This window comes from Sciurus carolinensis, chromosome 4, assembly GCF_902686445.1.
Source record: "Sciurus carolinensis chromosome 4, mSciCar1.2, whole genome shotgun sequence".
NCBI lineage: Eukaryota > Metazoa > Chordata > Mammalia > Rodentia > Sciuridae > Sciurus > Sciurus carolinensis.
In genome coordinates, this window is record NC_062216.1 from 109,943,915 (window position 1) to 109,959,131 (window position 15,217).

The 15,217-nt window shown below is 53.2% G+C and overlaps 1 protein-coding gene across 1 annotated transcript in view; it reads left to right on the forward strand.

The window, feature by feature from the left end:
• Kcnh3 (potassium voltage-gated channel subfamily H member 3) overlaps nucleotides 1–15,217 on the forward strand; it is a 19,019-nt gene continuing 3,802 nt past the window's right edge. The window contains 23 exon segments of the mRNA XM_053743378.1: nucleotides 1–1,521; nucleotides 1,523–1,565; nucleotides 2,880–2,987; nucleotides 2,990–3,025; nucleotides 3,028–3,109; nucleotides 3,503–3,552; nucleotides 3,555–3,623; nucleotides 3,626–3,661; nucleotides 4,688–4,815; nucleotides 5,486–5,727; nucleotides 6,110–6,238; nucleotides 6,240–6,267; nucleotides 6,350–6,557; nucleotides 10,099–10,166; nucleotides 10,169–10,198; nucleotides 10,201–10,336; nucleotides 10,339–10,392; nucleotides 10,682–10,839; nucleotides 10,841–10,882; nucleotides 11,471–11,492; nucleotides 11,495–11,596; nucleotides 11,599–11,649; nucleotides 11,652–11,717. Of these exon segments, the coding sequence (XP_053599353.1) occupies nucleotides 1,489–1,521; nucleotides 1,523–1,565; nucleotides 2,880–2,987; nucleotides 2,990–3,025; nucleotides 3,028–3,109; nucleotides 3,503–3,552; nucleotides 3,555–3,623; nucleotides 3,626–3,661; nucleotides 4,688–4,815; nucleotides 5,486–5,727; nucleotides 6,110–6,238; nucleotides 6,240–6,267; nucleotides 6,350–6,557; nucleotides 10,099–10,166; nucleotides 10,169–10,198; nucleotides 10,201–10,336; nucleotides 10,339–10,392; nucleotides 10,682–10,839; nucleotides 10,841–10,882; nucleotides 11,471–11,492; nucleotides 11,495–11,596; nucleotides 11,599–11,649; nucleotides 11,652–11,717 (1,921 nt within the window). The 5' untranslated portion in view covers nucleotides 1–1,488.

Sequence of the window (15,217 nt, forward strand, 5' to 3'; positions counted from 1 at the left end):
GCGGTGGGTGGTCTCTTCGAGGGAGTCGGGGTACTGAGCCTCCCGCTTCACTGCTTTGGGAACAAATGGATGTTTTGACCGCGGCGGCTCTTGGCGCGGGCGGCAGCCGAGTTCGGCTAGCAAATCGTGGGAAGGAGGAGGAGCGGCGCTGGCAGCAAGGCCGCGGGGACCGCCGCGGCGCGGGAGACGGACGGGAGACGGCCGCGCGCTCCGCCTGGTTCCTGCTCCGCACCTCCTCCCTGCAGCGCCGGGTCCAGCGCAGAGCCTAGCTCTTTGAGACTGACGCGAGTGGGCCCCATCCTCCTCACTCCCGGATTGCAAGACCCACATTCCCAAGGTTAGGAAGTTATTCCCAGACGCTGACCTCTAGCGGTCTCCGACCCTGTAGTAGAGAGCAGAAAAGGTGACGAGACCTGAGAAGCACAGGACCGAGACAAAGGGTTAGGACTCCTTTCTCCACCGCACTCCTCCACTCTGGAGTCAACGAAGACCGTCTGAACCACACTCCTAGAGCTACCCACCCTCCAGTCCTCTCCTGAATGCTGCCTGCAAGTTGCATCTCCTAGTAGCAGCTTCATTTTCCAGAGAGTCCACGCTAAGGCTAAGAAAGCCTAAGAAAGACTTGAATGCCCCAAACCTGTGTTCAGAAGACTCAGAAGTCCCTCCCTACATAATTTCGACCCTCCCCTGAGCAGTTTTGAGTTCCTCTAGGGGCCCAAACCTCCACCAACACCCAGCCTTCATCGCCTCCTGGTCGCTTGTCCCCTTTCCCATGACACTTTTCCTCTGGAAATGAACCTTCTGTCACATACACCCACCCCACACACACCCGAGCCCTCCTCACTCAAAGAAGACCGCCTCGCCCCTGCGGCTGAGGCTGAGTCAGCCTGAGCAGACCAGGCTGTCATTCTCCGAGGGCGGGCGGGGCGGCCAGGGCGGTCTGAGCAACAAGGATAGCCGGGCGGCAACCTCCCCTTCCCCCGCCGAGGTCCCGAGGGGAGGGGGAAATCCCTCGGCGGGAAGCATGTCCCTTTAAGAAGGCGGCCCTGACTGGGTGTGCCCGGTCTCCATGGTTACCCCGGTGCAGGCGGCGGCGCGGGAGGTTGGGAGGGAGGCTGCCGCTTCTCCCCGACAGACGGAGGGAGCTGCTGCAACCGGCGGTGGTGCCGAGCGGAGTCGCCTGCAGCAGAGACGGGAGCCGCCGCCGCCCCAGCGGGCGAGAGGTGCGGAGAGGACAGCAGCCGCGGAGCCTGGAACCCAGAATTCGTGGGCGGCGAGGGCGCTAGGGGCTTTGCGCCATGCTCCGGGCCCCGACGGCGCGGACGCTCCCTTGCGCGCTGGCCGCTGGCGAGGCCTGCGAGACCCGGCTGGGCATTGCTCCCCCACGGTTGCTCTAGGGGCGCGGGGCCCGGCGGGGGGCGGGCGCCCTCCCCCGGCGCTGAGTCCCGCGCCCCGGAGGGATGGGGTGGGTGGCCGAGGCCACCTAAGATGCCGGCCATGCGGGGGCTCCTGGCGCCACAGAAACACCTTCCTGGACACCATCGCCACGCGCTTCGACGGCACGCGTGAGTCAGACCTAACCCCTTACTCCCCGACAAACGATCCCCATCCAGGATTGCAGCCAGCCCCAAACCCACGTGTCGGCTTGGCGCCCACAAGTTCTCACCTTCTCTTCCTTCCTCACCCCTCTTGAAACTGGGACCACTGTATACTTCCAGGCGCCGTTTCCCTGAAGAGTTCAGGTTCAATCCACCTCCTGGCGAACACTGGGTAGAAGCTGTCCCTTGATGTGGGCCCGGGATGCACTTAGTTCCCCGAACTTAGTCAATCTGACCCATCCCATCCCTGCATCTGTCGCTGTTAAAGGACTACCCTCAGACCCGCCGGATAAGGTTTGGGGTGAGCAGTGCTCAAAAAACAAAAACAGAAAAGAAAAGAGCTTTGCAAACAGAGATAATGTGGAGTGTACTCAGGAGAGTACCAGCTAAATTCACCTGCCTTGGGGTGCTTAGTCAGCCCAGTGAAGATGTACTTGGGGACTCCACCAGGACTGAGGAAATTTGGAGAAGGCAACCTGAGCTTCTGGATCCCGGGTTCCTGGGGCTCTGAGCACAGGGAAATCAGGTCCCTTCTCCTCCTGCACATTCACCTTTAGTGGAGCTTCCCAGCTCTCTGCATAGGGTTCTCCATGGTCTCTCATGATAGGGGATGGGATCCCAACTCTGAGCTCTCCCCACTCCAGGTTCCTCCATCTGCTTTGCCAGTATGCTTGGCTTTTGCAGCCTGCTGATTCAGCACCCCCCACTCCCCAGTACATGCCTGGCTTCAGGCTCCAGTTTTCAGCTACCATTCTTACACCCCCATTCTTAATCATACTCACTATTTCTTGAACCAGGTTGGGCAGCTAGGGTTCAAACACAGAGGACAGATGGACACTGGGCTGGGTTGCTTCCCAGTCCAGGTGGGTCCCGGTGGTAGGAACCGGACAGCTAACCCGGTTACCTGGCTTGTGAGTGAACCTGAAAGAAATAGAGGTTGCTGAAGCCAGCCTAGAGCAGGTGGTACAGTCCTTTGGACATTCCCAACCCACCCCTTACCCCAAACTGCTCAGGATACTCTCCAGAGGGTACAATGCCCACAAAGGGCTAAACTCACCAACCTGTGTTCCTACATCTGATTCTCAAATGCATTCAAATACAGTGACTAAGAGGGGGGTCTTTGCGGGGCACTGACATGCAATTGACACACTGCGTGCCATTCACAAACAGCTCTTGCCCAGCACACACCATAAGATTCCTGGGGTTTGTAAAACCTACCCTTCAGTTGTAGACTTTTTACCTCTTTACCCCATACCTCCTCTAAGAGGTGCTCTCTTGCAGATAGTAACTTCGTGCTGGGCAACGCCCAGGTGGCAGGGCTCTTCCCTGTTGTCTACTGCTCTGATGGCTTCTGTGACCTCACGGGCTTCTCCCGAGCTGAGGTCATGCAGCGGGCTGTGCCTGCTCCTTCCTCTACGGACCAGATACAGTGAGCTCGTCCGCCAACAGATCCGAAAGGCCCTGGACGAGCACAAGGAGTTCAAGGCTGAGCTGATCCTATACCGGAAAAAGTGGTGAGAAGCCACCTTGCCTCACCTTTACAGCCCTCAGCCAGCCAGACACCTAGTCCTCCCTCCTTTGCTTCCATCTTCCCATGCACCCATGTACCTTTCCATCGTCTCTTTCTCCACCCACCTCCTCTCCACCATCCTCACTCTAGCTTCAGCCTCTGCTCAGTTCCAATCTTGGGTTTTCCACATCCAACAGAAAAATGTCCCCATTTCAGCAGGACACATGTCTGACAGTCATGTCTGCTCTCCCTTGCTCCCAATCCATCAAGCCTTGTCCTGAGTGAACAGGACTGCTTCTCCCTCCCCCAGGAAGCCCTGCTTCTTGTGTCTTGCCCAGGATGTCAGTGGAGCCAGGTCCTCTGTCATCTTAGGCAAGGCTGAGGGTGGGATGAGTCTGTTTTTATGCCCAGGGCTTCCTTTCTGGTGTCTCCTGGATGTGATACCCATAAGAATGAGAAAGGGGAGGTGGCCCTCTTCCTGGTCTCTCACAAGGACATCAGTGACACCAAGAACCGAGGGGGCCTGACAGCTGGAAGGAGACAGGTGGGTGCCTGTGGGGATATTGATTTAGTTACTGTGGCTGGTTGTTGGGTCCCTCAGGCTTGGGCAGGGCCTTAGCGTCCGGTCTGGGGTTGTGGATCCCACTCCCTCTTGCACTCAGAGGTCCTACTCTGGCTGGCTGAGAGGGCTGTGCTGCTCTTATCTGTGCATACCCAGGGATGGGAATCTTTTTTCCCAAATAGTCCAGTTGAGAGATGAAGTTGGAGTTCTCAAGTTAACTTTATTAAGAAGTTGCAAGCAAATTCCACTCATGCTTATAAAGCACCCCTTTCCCACCAGTTAGTAAAGTTGACCACAGACCCACCTGGTTCCTTTTCCCCACATCACACCTGTCAGGGGAGCCCCAGCCAAAGCCCTCTTTTAAGTTCTTGGAGTCTTTCCCCCATCTTTCCCCGCCAGAGACATAGACGGAGGTTTATTTAGGAAAGCAGATATGCATTCAAGGGAGAATGCGGGCTATCTCCAGAGGGAAAACAGTACTTTCTCCCTTCTAGTGTCCCTCCAAGGGCTGGGACAGGCCTTTGGGCAGGTCACAGAATTGTCATCAAATACTGCTCCAAGGACTCTGGGGATGCTGGGGTACTCTCTATTCCTATACCCCTGTTCTGCTTCTCCATGAAGTCATTCTTCAATATCACCCTCTGATCCTTGCATCTGAACCCTGGGCTTCTCTGAGCTCCCACACCTCTGATGGTGGCCTTCTACCAATTCTGCCTTCCTTTTCTGTGACCTTCTCCAAACTCCCTCTCCCAGGCCTTTCCTGGTACACATCCTTTCCTGGAAATCTTCTCCTGGAAGTAGTATCTATAATGCCAAACCTGCCCATTGCTGTGGTTGGCAAGTGACCCCAGGAAGTAAGGAATGTCTAAGTCCCCAACTCTGAACAAACAAAATGGTCAATAAGCCAGACCAGTCCGTGGGCCAGCAACAGTCCCACACCCAGAACCCTGTGTTGGGGTATGTGAGTATACCTCACACCATCTTCATGAGCCCCTCTTCTTTTTCAGGTGGTGGCCGGCCGCCGATATGGCCGGGCAGGAGCCAAAGGCTTTAATGCCAACCGGCGACGGAGCAGGGCTGTGCTCTACCACCTGTCTGGGCACTTGCAGAAGAAGCAACCAAAGGGCAAGCACAAGCTCAATAAGGTAGATTGAGTACTAGGGTGTGTGTTTGGATTGGGAGACAGGGTAGGGACAGGCAGAGGACATGGAAGAGGGAAACTGATCCCACTACAGAGAAGATGTCCAGGAAGACACCCAGGCCCCACCACCCTTTCTTGGGTTGGGACTGAGGGAGGAACTGTCTCGTGTCTAATCTGTAAAATATATACAAGAAAGTCTTTGCTTTGGAGTCAGATGGGCCTTGGTTCAATCCTGCTTCTCCCCTAAATAGCTGTGTGACCTCAGTTATTTGATTTCCCCAAACCAAGGTTTGTTTTGTTTTTTTGGTACGTGGGTTGGACCCCAAAGGGCACTTTTCCACTGAGCTATGTCCCCAGTCCCCAGTCTTTTTTTTTTTTTTCTTTCTTTCTTTTTTTTGAGACAGTTGCTTAGGGCCTCACTAAGTTGCAGAGGTTATCTTTGAAACTGCAGTCCTCCTGCCTCAGTCTTGAGAGTCACTGGGATTACAGTGTGTGCCACCATGCCAGCCAAACCCCAGTTGTTTTGATCTATAATGGGGACTCTAATGCTTACCTCAGAGGTTGCTTTTAGAGTGCAGGGAGAGAAAGAAGGCAAATACCCCTCTCAGACACTATCCAAACTTAGACTATGCCAATATCCTTCTTTCCTGATGGATCTGCCCTGCCTCACTCAGGGAGTATTTGGGGAAAAGCCAAACTTGCCAGAATACAAAGTTGCTGCCATTCGGAAGTCACCCTTCATCCTGCTGCACTGTGGGGCGCTGAGAGCCACCTGGGATGGCTTCATCCTGCTCGCCACACTCTATGTGGCTGTCACTGTGCCCTACAGTGTGTGTGTGAGCACAGGCCCGGGAGCCCAGTGCTGCTCGCGGCCACCCAGTGTCTGTGACCTGGCCGTGGAGGTCCTGTTCATCCTGGTATGTGCACTCTGCCCCTTCGCTTCATCCTATGTCAGACACCTTCAGGCTTTGATGGGAATTGTCCATATGGCTTCCAGTCCCCTCGAGTGCCCCCTTTGCCCTCCCTGTATTTGTGACTCATGAGCTTTGAAATCAGACCTAGATTCCAAATGTCTCTCACTTCTTATGTAGTAAAGACCTGAGCCAGTCATAGACTCCACAAGCCTGTTTCTCTCTCCATAAAAGAGGCAAAACTAATGTGTGCCTGCTGGAATTACTGTGACAGCTAAGTCATACTGTGGTGTATGTGAAGGGCTCAGGACAGTGTCAAGTACCGAGCAGGTGCCCAGTGGTAAACAGTGACTGCCCACCCCACTGACTCCCACCCAATTCCCTGCCAGATATTGTGCTGAATTTCCGCACCACATTTGTGTCCAAGTCGGGCCAGGTGGTGTTTGCCCCAACGTCTATTTGCCTCCACTACGTCACCACCTGGTTCCTGCTGGATGTCATCGCAGCGTGCCCTTTGACTGTTACACGCCTTCAAGGTCAATGTGGTCAGTGTGGCTGGGCTGGGTGGGTGGGCTTTGGGCTGGTACAGGCACAGCCAGCCTGAGATGACGACCTTCCCCATCTCAGTACTTCGGGGCCCATCTGTTGAAGACCGTGCGGCTGCTGCGGCTGCTACGCCTGCTGCCACGACTGGACCGGTACTCCCAGTACAGCGCTGTGGTACTGACCCTGCTCATGGCTGTGTTTGCCCTGCTTGCCCACTGGGTGGCCTGCGTCTGGTTCTACATTGGCCAGCAGGAGATTGAGAGCAGTGAATCGGAGCTGCCTGAGATTGGTACTGGAGGCTAGGGCTGGGCGTGTGCATGCTGAGGAGTGATGCCAGGCGGCAGAGAGTGTGCAAATCTGTGTGTGTGCGACAGACAAGGATTGTGTGATGGCCACCATCACATGACTGCTCTCCACCAGCTGGCCATTGTGTAGACAGCCTGGTGGGCTGCCTGGGGAGTTTCAGTCACCTACTGTGTCCTCCTGGTAGCTAACCTTTGTCACATTCCTCAAGACCTTGCCCAAACTGGGAAGGCCAGGCAGGGAGCTGCTGCCCTCACCCTTCCTCTGATGTCACCGTCTATGAAGTTGTACCCACCAAGACTCCCAGGCCCTGCTCCACTCTTGTTACCTACAGCCCACATCTCTTTCAGCTGTGTCCACATTCTCCCTGAACCTAAAAAACAACACTTTCTGTGTCCTCAGTATCTTTGCTCTCCTTCATTTCACCTCCCACTGCTACAGCTCCTCCCTTTGCTCACCACCCACTCAGTCTTAACTGCTTCCAGGAGGGCTTCCACCCCCACCTCCCCACCTAGAATGCTATCTGGAAGGTTTGCAGTGACCTTCTGGGGCCAACCCTTGTCCTCTTGTGAAGTCAGCCTATAGCAGCCAACCCTGCCAACCATCCCTTGTGAGGGATTGACCCTGGTCTGGCCCCCTTCTTCCCTAGTCCATCCAAGTTCTAGGGACTCCAGACAGGCTTTCCTCACATTCTCTTCCTCCCTCCTCACCTTGCTTTCCCTTGGCCATCCCACTGACACCACTACATGAACATCACAACTTCCATCCTTTCCATTTATCAGAACCATTCTGTTCCAGCCATTTCTAACTCTATGCTCTTAGGTCCCAAAATGAGCACACACCTTCCTCCCACAACCTCCAGCTCTCTGTCACTTTGCAGTAACTGACATTTAGTGCATTTCCAGTGCTCAGGCAGCCTGTCATGTCAGTATGCTCCTTGGTGGGGTCACCAGGAGTCCAGGTCAGTCTTAGAAACCTGCTCTGATCGGTTCCCCAGAGAGATGAGGCTTCTGCAAATCCTGTCCTTGCCAAGTGCACAGGAGATTGGTGTGGCCTAGAGAGCCCACTTGGCTATTTCCCCTGAGCACTCTAGTTGCTGAGCAGGTAGAAACTGGGACACTCGAGCAGTGTCAGCTCCTTGGTGCCTGTCCAGAGGGAGTCTGTGGTGGAGGCTGCTCTGGGGTCAGCAAATGTCCTGACCCTGTTTCTGCCCCTACAAAGTGACCTGAGACACCAAATCCCCAGGTTGGCCCATCCACTGCAGCAGGCCAGACAACCTTGGCCTTTAGTCCCAGAGCTTCTGTGTTCCAGTTACCTCATGGGATTGCTGATCTGAAATCAAGATATCTCTGGCTCTCAGAGAAGCTCTGGGCCCTACCACAATGAGCACAGGGTACAGGGGCTGACTGACTCTTGGTAATTCTTTTATCCTTGACCTCTGAGTTCCAGAGAGGATTCTTTCAGTCTAGAACTGGTACTGGTCCACATTAAAGAGTTTCAAAGCCCTTTATATCATCATCTCCCACTTCTTCCTGTCCCCCAACTGGGTTGGTGCTAAACCCAGGTATCCCAAAGTCCAGCCCTCGGAAACCATTCTTGGAGGGGAGTTGAGGTTGGGCTGGGTTGGTGGTTTGCTGTCTGACTGTCCTGCTGGAAAGTTCCTTCTCAAAGGCTTTCTTGCCCACTGCCTATGGTGTGGACAGAGTTCTTTCCCCAGATTCCCATTCGCCAGTAGAGATGAGCAGGTTTTTTAAAAGATTGTGCAGAATAGTGAGAGAGGCAACTCAGAGCATTTCCCAGTGTGAAAGTCACCAACCTCCAAAACAGCCTTGGCTAGCCTCACCCTCCTCATGCACTATCCTAGCACTAGCTCCAAGGCTGCTGATGCCCCATGTCAATGATTAAAAGGAGAAGTCCCTTGTCACCCTCATCTCTGACTGGCTGTTTTCTGCTACCCGCCACTACCCTTTTACCCTTGGACATCTGACTACCCAACTAAATAGTGACCAAAGTGTTTTGCATACTCCATTGCATCCTCACAGCACACCTGAGATAACAGGAGGTAAGTCTCACCTTGGTGCAGGCCTTACTGCACTCCACTATACTCCTTAGCCTGGAATTTGAAGTCCTCAGTGTTAACCACACATTCTAGCCACACTGTGCTACTGACTATACTTTCTAAATTCTCCATCTCCAGGTTTGGTCCATGTCTTTCCCTCCATCAGGAATGACTCCCTCCTGGTTTCTTTAGGTAAAAACCCTCTCTATCCTTGAGAACAAGCATACACATCTCCTAACTTACTGTTTGAGCCCCTCATGTGGCACCTCTGGGATGTAGCTCCTGCCCTACAGTAGTTACTTGTTCTTCTGAACTGGAGCCCATGAGAAGCTCCTGGCCCTCAGTACTGAGAGAATGGGTGTGTGCATGAGAGAGGGGTGTGGAGACCACAGCAAGTACATACAAAAAGTGTTGGGGAGAGGGTGGCACATGGTCTGCATGTTGAGGTGGGTGGGCAGTGTGTGTGGAGAGGTGGATCCCACTGCAGCCTGTTACCCTGTATTTGCCCTCTGCCTCTCCATTCCCCCATCAGCCAGACTGCCCTGTCTCCCATTCAGCTCCCTAGAGCTCTCACAATCCTCCACCAGGTTGGCAGCCATGGGCTTCTTAGAGACTCAGTACAGAGCTCTGCCTCCTGCCAAGGCCAGGACAAGAAGTGGGCCCTCATCTGTGTGTGCACTCAAGCATGTGCTCATACGCACTTACCTGTGCAAGTGCACAGGTGCCTGCCTGAGGCCTCTGAGTATATTCACCTGTGTGCAAGTGTGTCCCACCCAGGCCTGGGTGTCCATGTGCAAGCTCCTGTGTGCCTTTCCCTCTCTACAAAGTCTGCAGAGAACTTTCAGTGTGAGTGGTCATAGCTGTGTCTGGGCATGTGTAAGTTGCTCACACGTGTGTCCTTGTCTTCTTGACTGTGTGGCATGTGTACATCCTTGGCAGTATCTGTACCCATATCCATGTGGGTGTGCTTAAGAGCACCGATGTGAAGGTGAGTGGCTTTGGGTAAGGGTGAGGCTGAGTGGTGCCTGAGGGGGTTAGATGGGAGCAGGTAGGCTCAAAGACAGGAAGAAGGGACTGGGTGGACAGGGCAAGGAGATGGCCTCTGTCATCCAGCACTGGGAACCAGGCTGTGGTTGAATGCCATGAACCCCAGTCTTTGTCCCTCCAGCTAGACCCATTCCCTGAGATTAGTGCCAGCCACAGGAAAAAGGTGTGATTCTCTTTGCTCCACCCTTGGCACCAATAGGAACCAGCCAGGGAGGTGGCAACCTCTTCCTCGTGTGCTCGTCATGCTGAGGGTTAGAGGGTGGATGGGGTGTGCTGGGCTGGCAGAGGAGAAAAGTGGTGGGAAACCATGAGGGTGGGGCTGTGTCTGCATGTCCCCCACCCTAAGGGGCTAGCACACCTGCACCCTCAGAGTAGTCAAGTCGTCCTGCCTGCTCAGGCCTTTCCCTCGCCCTCTCCCCAGGCTGGCTGCAGGAGCTGGCTCGACGACTGGAGACCCCCTACTACCTGGTGGGCAAGAGCGCTGTTGGAGAGAGAACAGCTCTGACCAGAGTGACAACTGCAGCCTAGCAGCAGTAGCAGCAGCAGCGAGGCTAACGGGACTGGGCTGGAGCTCCTGGGCGGCCCGTCGCTGCGCAGCGCCTACATCACTTCCCTCTACTTTGCACTCAGCAGCCTCACCAGCGTGGGCTTTGGCAATGTGTCGCCAACACGGACACTGAGAAGATCTTCTCCATCTGCACCATGCTTATTGGCGGTGAGGCCTGGCCTGCAGGCTTCCCTGGGCCCCCTCCCAGAGTGCTGGCCTCAGGTGGTCCCTCCCTCCCCACCTCCCGCAGGGCCCAGGCCAGGGGTTCTTCTGCCTTAGGTGACCATGGAACACAGGCCAGCGCTGGGAGAGACACAGGGCTACCACAGGCCCATGTGCCCTGCCTAGGGGTGTGTGTGTGTGGGGGGGAGGGGGCAGAGGACAGATTTGCCCAGCACAGTATCACACCAGGTCAGGCCAGGCCTGCAGATGACCCGCTGTCACCACCCTCCCCCAGCACTGATGCACGCAGTGGTGTTTGGGAACGTGACGGCCATCATCCAGCGCATGTACGCTCGCCGCTTTCTGTACCACAGCCTTACTCGTGACCTGCGTGACTACATCCGCATACATCGAATCCCCAAGCCTCTCAAGCAGCGCATGCTTGAATACTTCCATGGCCACCTGGGCTGTGAACAATGGCATCGACACCACTGAGGTGTGACCGGTTTCCAGGGTCAGCCCTCTAGACTTTTCTCCCTCAAGGGGTTTGCACTTTGCCTAAGAACAGGGATGGAGGGTGAAGAATGTCTCCCTGCTCCGCTCTCTAGTGAGGACAGCAGCATGGGGCAGAGAGCAGCCAAGAAGGCTTGGAGCCCTACTCAACTCCAGTTAGGTCTGGAGGTTCTGTGCTTACTGAAATCTGAGCCTGAGGCCTGGCGGAGGAAAGGGGCTGCTCAAGAAAGGACTAAAACCACGTGTGAGGCTGGTGAGCTACTTGTGAGGCTGAGGCAGGAGGACTGCAAGCTGGAGGTCAACCTGAACAACTTAGTGAGACCCCCATCTCAAAATGAAAGCTGGGTTTGTAGCTCAGTGAGAGAGCGCCCCTGGGTTCAGTCGTCAGTACTGCAAGGGGGAAAAATCTGTAAGGGATTGAGAGGGTGGCAGAGCTAGCCCCCCTTGCTTAGTGCACCCTGAGTGGAGCCTCTGTCCACGCCTGCCTTGCTCTTAGGGCCTGTGAGGATGGAGAGGGGCTGGCTGGCTGGGACTTCTTCTGCCACCCGCAAACCTCCCTGCTTGTCTGCAGCTGCTACAGAGCCTCCCTGACGAGCTCGTGCAGACATCGCCATGCACCTGCACAAGGAGGTCCTGCAGCTGCCGCTGTTTGAGGCTGCTAGCCGAGGCTGCCTGAGGGCATTGTCCCTGGCCCTGCGGCTGCCTTCTGCACACCAGGCGAATACCTCATCCACCAGGGTGACGCTCTTCAGCCCTCTACTTCGTCTGCTCCGGCTCCATGGAGGTGCTCAAGGGTGGCACTGTGCTCGCCATCCTAGGTTTGTGTGGGTGGGAGAGAGGACACGGTATATGTATGTGTGTGTGTATGTGTATGTGTGTGTGTAGGGGAGACACCATGGCTCTGATCTGCAAAAATCCCAGGGTGTCACAAGGCCACAGAGGAGAGAAACAGCCAGGATGTAGTCAGGAGTAGTCAGAGTCCTGGGCAAAGCTCAGAGAAGACCCAGTGACTGCAACATGAAGACACAGGAGGCGATCATGATCTTGGAGGCATGCCTGGGAGGGCCAGTCTTAAAAGGAGCCACACATCTGTAATTTTAGCTACTGGGGAGGCTGAGGTCAGAGGATTGCAGATTAGAGGCCAGGCTGGGCAATGTAGTGAGACACAGTCTCAAAATTAAAAAAGATAAAAAGAGCCAGGGATGTAGCTCAGTGGTGGTGGGTCTCTGGGTTCAATCCCCAGTACTGAATAATAACAATAATTTTTAAAAAGAGCCAATCTATAAGGGGATAGAGAAGTAACACTTTCTGACAGGAGGACAATCAAATGCTAAAGGGAGAAGTGCTAGGGAGAGTGAAAACTATCCTTGTGTGGGCCCTCTCGGTGACAGGATGTGACTTCCCTGGGGCAGGTCACAAAGTAGGCCCAGATCCCAGGGTCAGCTCTGCCTCTAAATGGCTAGAGAAACTTGTTCTGGCAAAATGTACCTGCAGTATGCCTACTTCTCTTCTTAGCAAAAGAAAGAGGTGAAGGTGAAGAACCACTTCCTAGATGAGGATGAAGAGATTGCCATTGTGGAAGGGATGTAATAATAAGGCTCAGCACAAGGGTCAGACAGCAGTACTAGCCCTGTTCCAGCTCCTTACATGCCAAATCTCAAACTGTGCAGAACAGCAAGGATTGGCTAATGGGGTTAGAACCTAGTCTGCTTGATTCTAAATCTCATGTTTACATGCTATTCCCAGGTGCTGTGGGAAGTCGTGACCAGCAGAAAAGGGAAACATCTCAGGAGGGATGAATGTGCCCTAGACTTTAGGAAAGTACATCCAGGCATTCTGGAAAGCATGTGGATGCATCCATGAAAAGTGACTAAAGGGGAGCATAGCCCTGTGGTTGTGGGAGGCTCTCAGTGGTGATCCCAGAGGATGAGGAGCACTGGGACCTGCTCGGTAAATGATGAACTCGTACACAAGATGAAAGAGAGGTGCTGACCTCAGCTGAATCCTCAATGTGGGGACAGCTGAAGCCTGAGGGACTGAGGTTTATCACTACCTAGTGACCCACAATGAAGACTAGAAGTATGGAAAGAACCTGGAAGGTGGTGCCATGTTACTAGATGCTTGACAGCTACTGGCTGTCTGTCCATCCTTGCTCCCTTGAGGAAGAGGACCTTCAATAGGAATAAGAGGCAGAAATGCCACCAGGAGGTCTTGGAGCCTGTGAGAGGGTAACAGGCTGTTGATTGCCCCCCACCTTCTTTTCTAAATCTTTTAAGAGTCCAACTTCTAGGCCTATAGGAAGTTTATGCCAGGACTGAGAAAATGGAGTTATGACTGGTCATGGTGGCACACACTTGTAGTCCCAGTTACTTGGGACCTTGAGGCAGGAGGATCACTTGAGCCTACCAGTTCTAGCAACCACCCATCTCAAAAAAAAAAAAAAAAAGAAAGAAAGAAAGAAAGAAAGAAAGAAAGAAAGAAAGAAAGAAAGAAAGAAAGAAAGAAAAGAAAATAGGGTTATGGGGTTATGTCACTCAACTCTCACTCAACTCTGTCTGGTATTCTTTGAGGAATTATGGAGAACTGGAGATCAAAAGGGTGGAAAGACAGATTTTGACTATTGAAGACTGGTCAATCCAAAGCAAGATTGTCAAGAGGATTGTAAACAGATGGCATTCAGCTTGGAGCCAAGGAAGCAGTGTCAGGCACCAAGATTCAGAATAGCCACAATCATTGTTCAGTGTTCACATGGAGCTGGGAGAATGGCACCTGGCTGTGACCCAGGCCTTACCTCCAGAATGTTCCCAGCATCAGGATTTATGCCATCCTTGATCTATCCTCTCCTAGCCTGAATCTTCTGCATCAACTATTTGTTGACTTGGAGGCTCTGGCTTCTGCAATGGATGCTTGACTCCAGTCATGACCTTGGTTTCTACCTTTGCTTCCCCACCACCTCCCCATCTGCTTCCTTAGTTAAGCATTCAGGTGTTTCCTGCCCACTCCTGGTAATTGAGGCCAGCCCCACCTTTGCCAGCATTGTTTCTGGCCCCCACCTCCTTGTGAACTGACTTCAGCTAAGCATTGTGAAGTTCTGTGTGGGAAGGAGATTGGGTGAGCTTAACCTGGAGGCTCTGGTCAAGGTGCCAATCTGGGATAGTCTCTGGTCCCTGCAACTCTGTCCTTAGTCCTATCCTGTTTGTCATTTTTATGTCACTGCATGGATGATGATAAAGAACATACACTTAACCTATGTCAGTTGACACAAAGGAGAGAGAAAACTCATTCCTCAAAGGATCATATTGAGATCCAAATAGTTCTCAAATGGTACTGGAACTTAAGTGCATTTTCCACTTGTTTGAGCAAAGTCCACACACATTTAGAGGAGACCTCTAAGTTCCCTGTGTGATGCCAGCAGTCATGTGTCTTTGTCCTTAAGGATATGAACACCCTTTCTAATTGTGTGAATGATCTGGTGAAAGGCTGAGCTGTCTTTCCATGGTAATGATGTTCTGCCCATCAGGTTGCATCCCTGCTGGGAATGACTGGCCGAGGGGAAAGGAAGGAAGATTGTCTTTGTGTCAGACACTTTATCTACATGAACTCATTTGATTCCCATCATGTCCCTAAATGCAGACACCTTAGATACCTTACTCTTTTTTTCCCCATTACTGGGGATTGAACTTTGTGGTGCTCTACCACTGAGCTACATTCCTAGCCCTTGAATTTTTCATGTTTTGAGACAGGGTCTTTCTAAGTTGCAGAAGCTGACCTCAAACTTGTGATCCTCCTGCCTCTACCTCCTGAGTCACTGGGATTATAGGTGTGTCCCACTATGCCTGGTCCTATTTCATTGATTCAAAGATAACACATCCCTCCACCCACTCCAACCCAACATTTCTGAGATTGAGTCCCAGACCACAATTGATGCCATATTATAGTCACTGTCATCGAGGTGGCAGTCTCAACTTGGTGATGGGAAAGCTCTCCATGGAGGCCTTCTGGTGAGATCAACAAAACCTCATTGACCCAGGCAGATGCAGCTTCTCTTGTGTAGAAGAGGCAGCCAGGGCTCTGGAAGATGAAGGTCCTCAGTTGCCTGACATTTGGGCCATGCCACCTAAGGTACTAAACTGCTGCTTTTAACCACCAGTCCCTGGATGAGCTGCACCTGAATCACCTGTGGGGCTTAAAAAAAAAAAATCAGATTGTAGGATCTCCTATAGACATAATAATACTAAAGGTAGGGATGGGTCCTGGGAGTCTGATTGATTTAACTTTCTCAGGGGATTCTAATTGACTGCCTGTCTGTGAACCACTA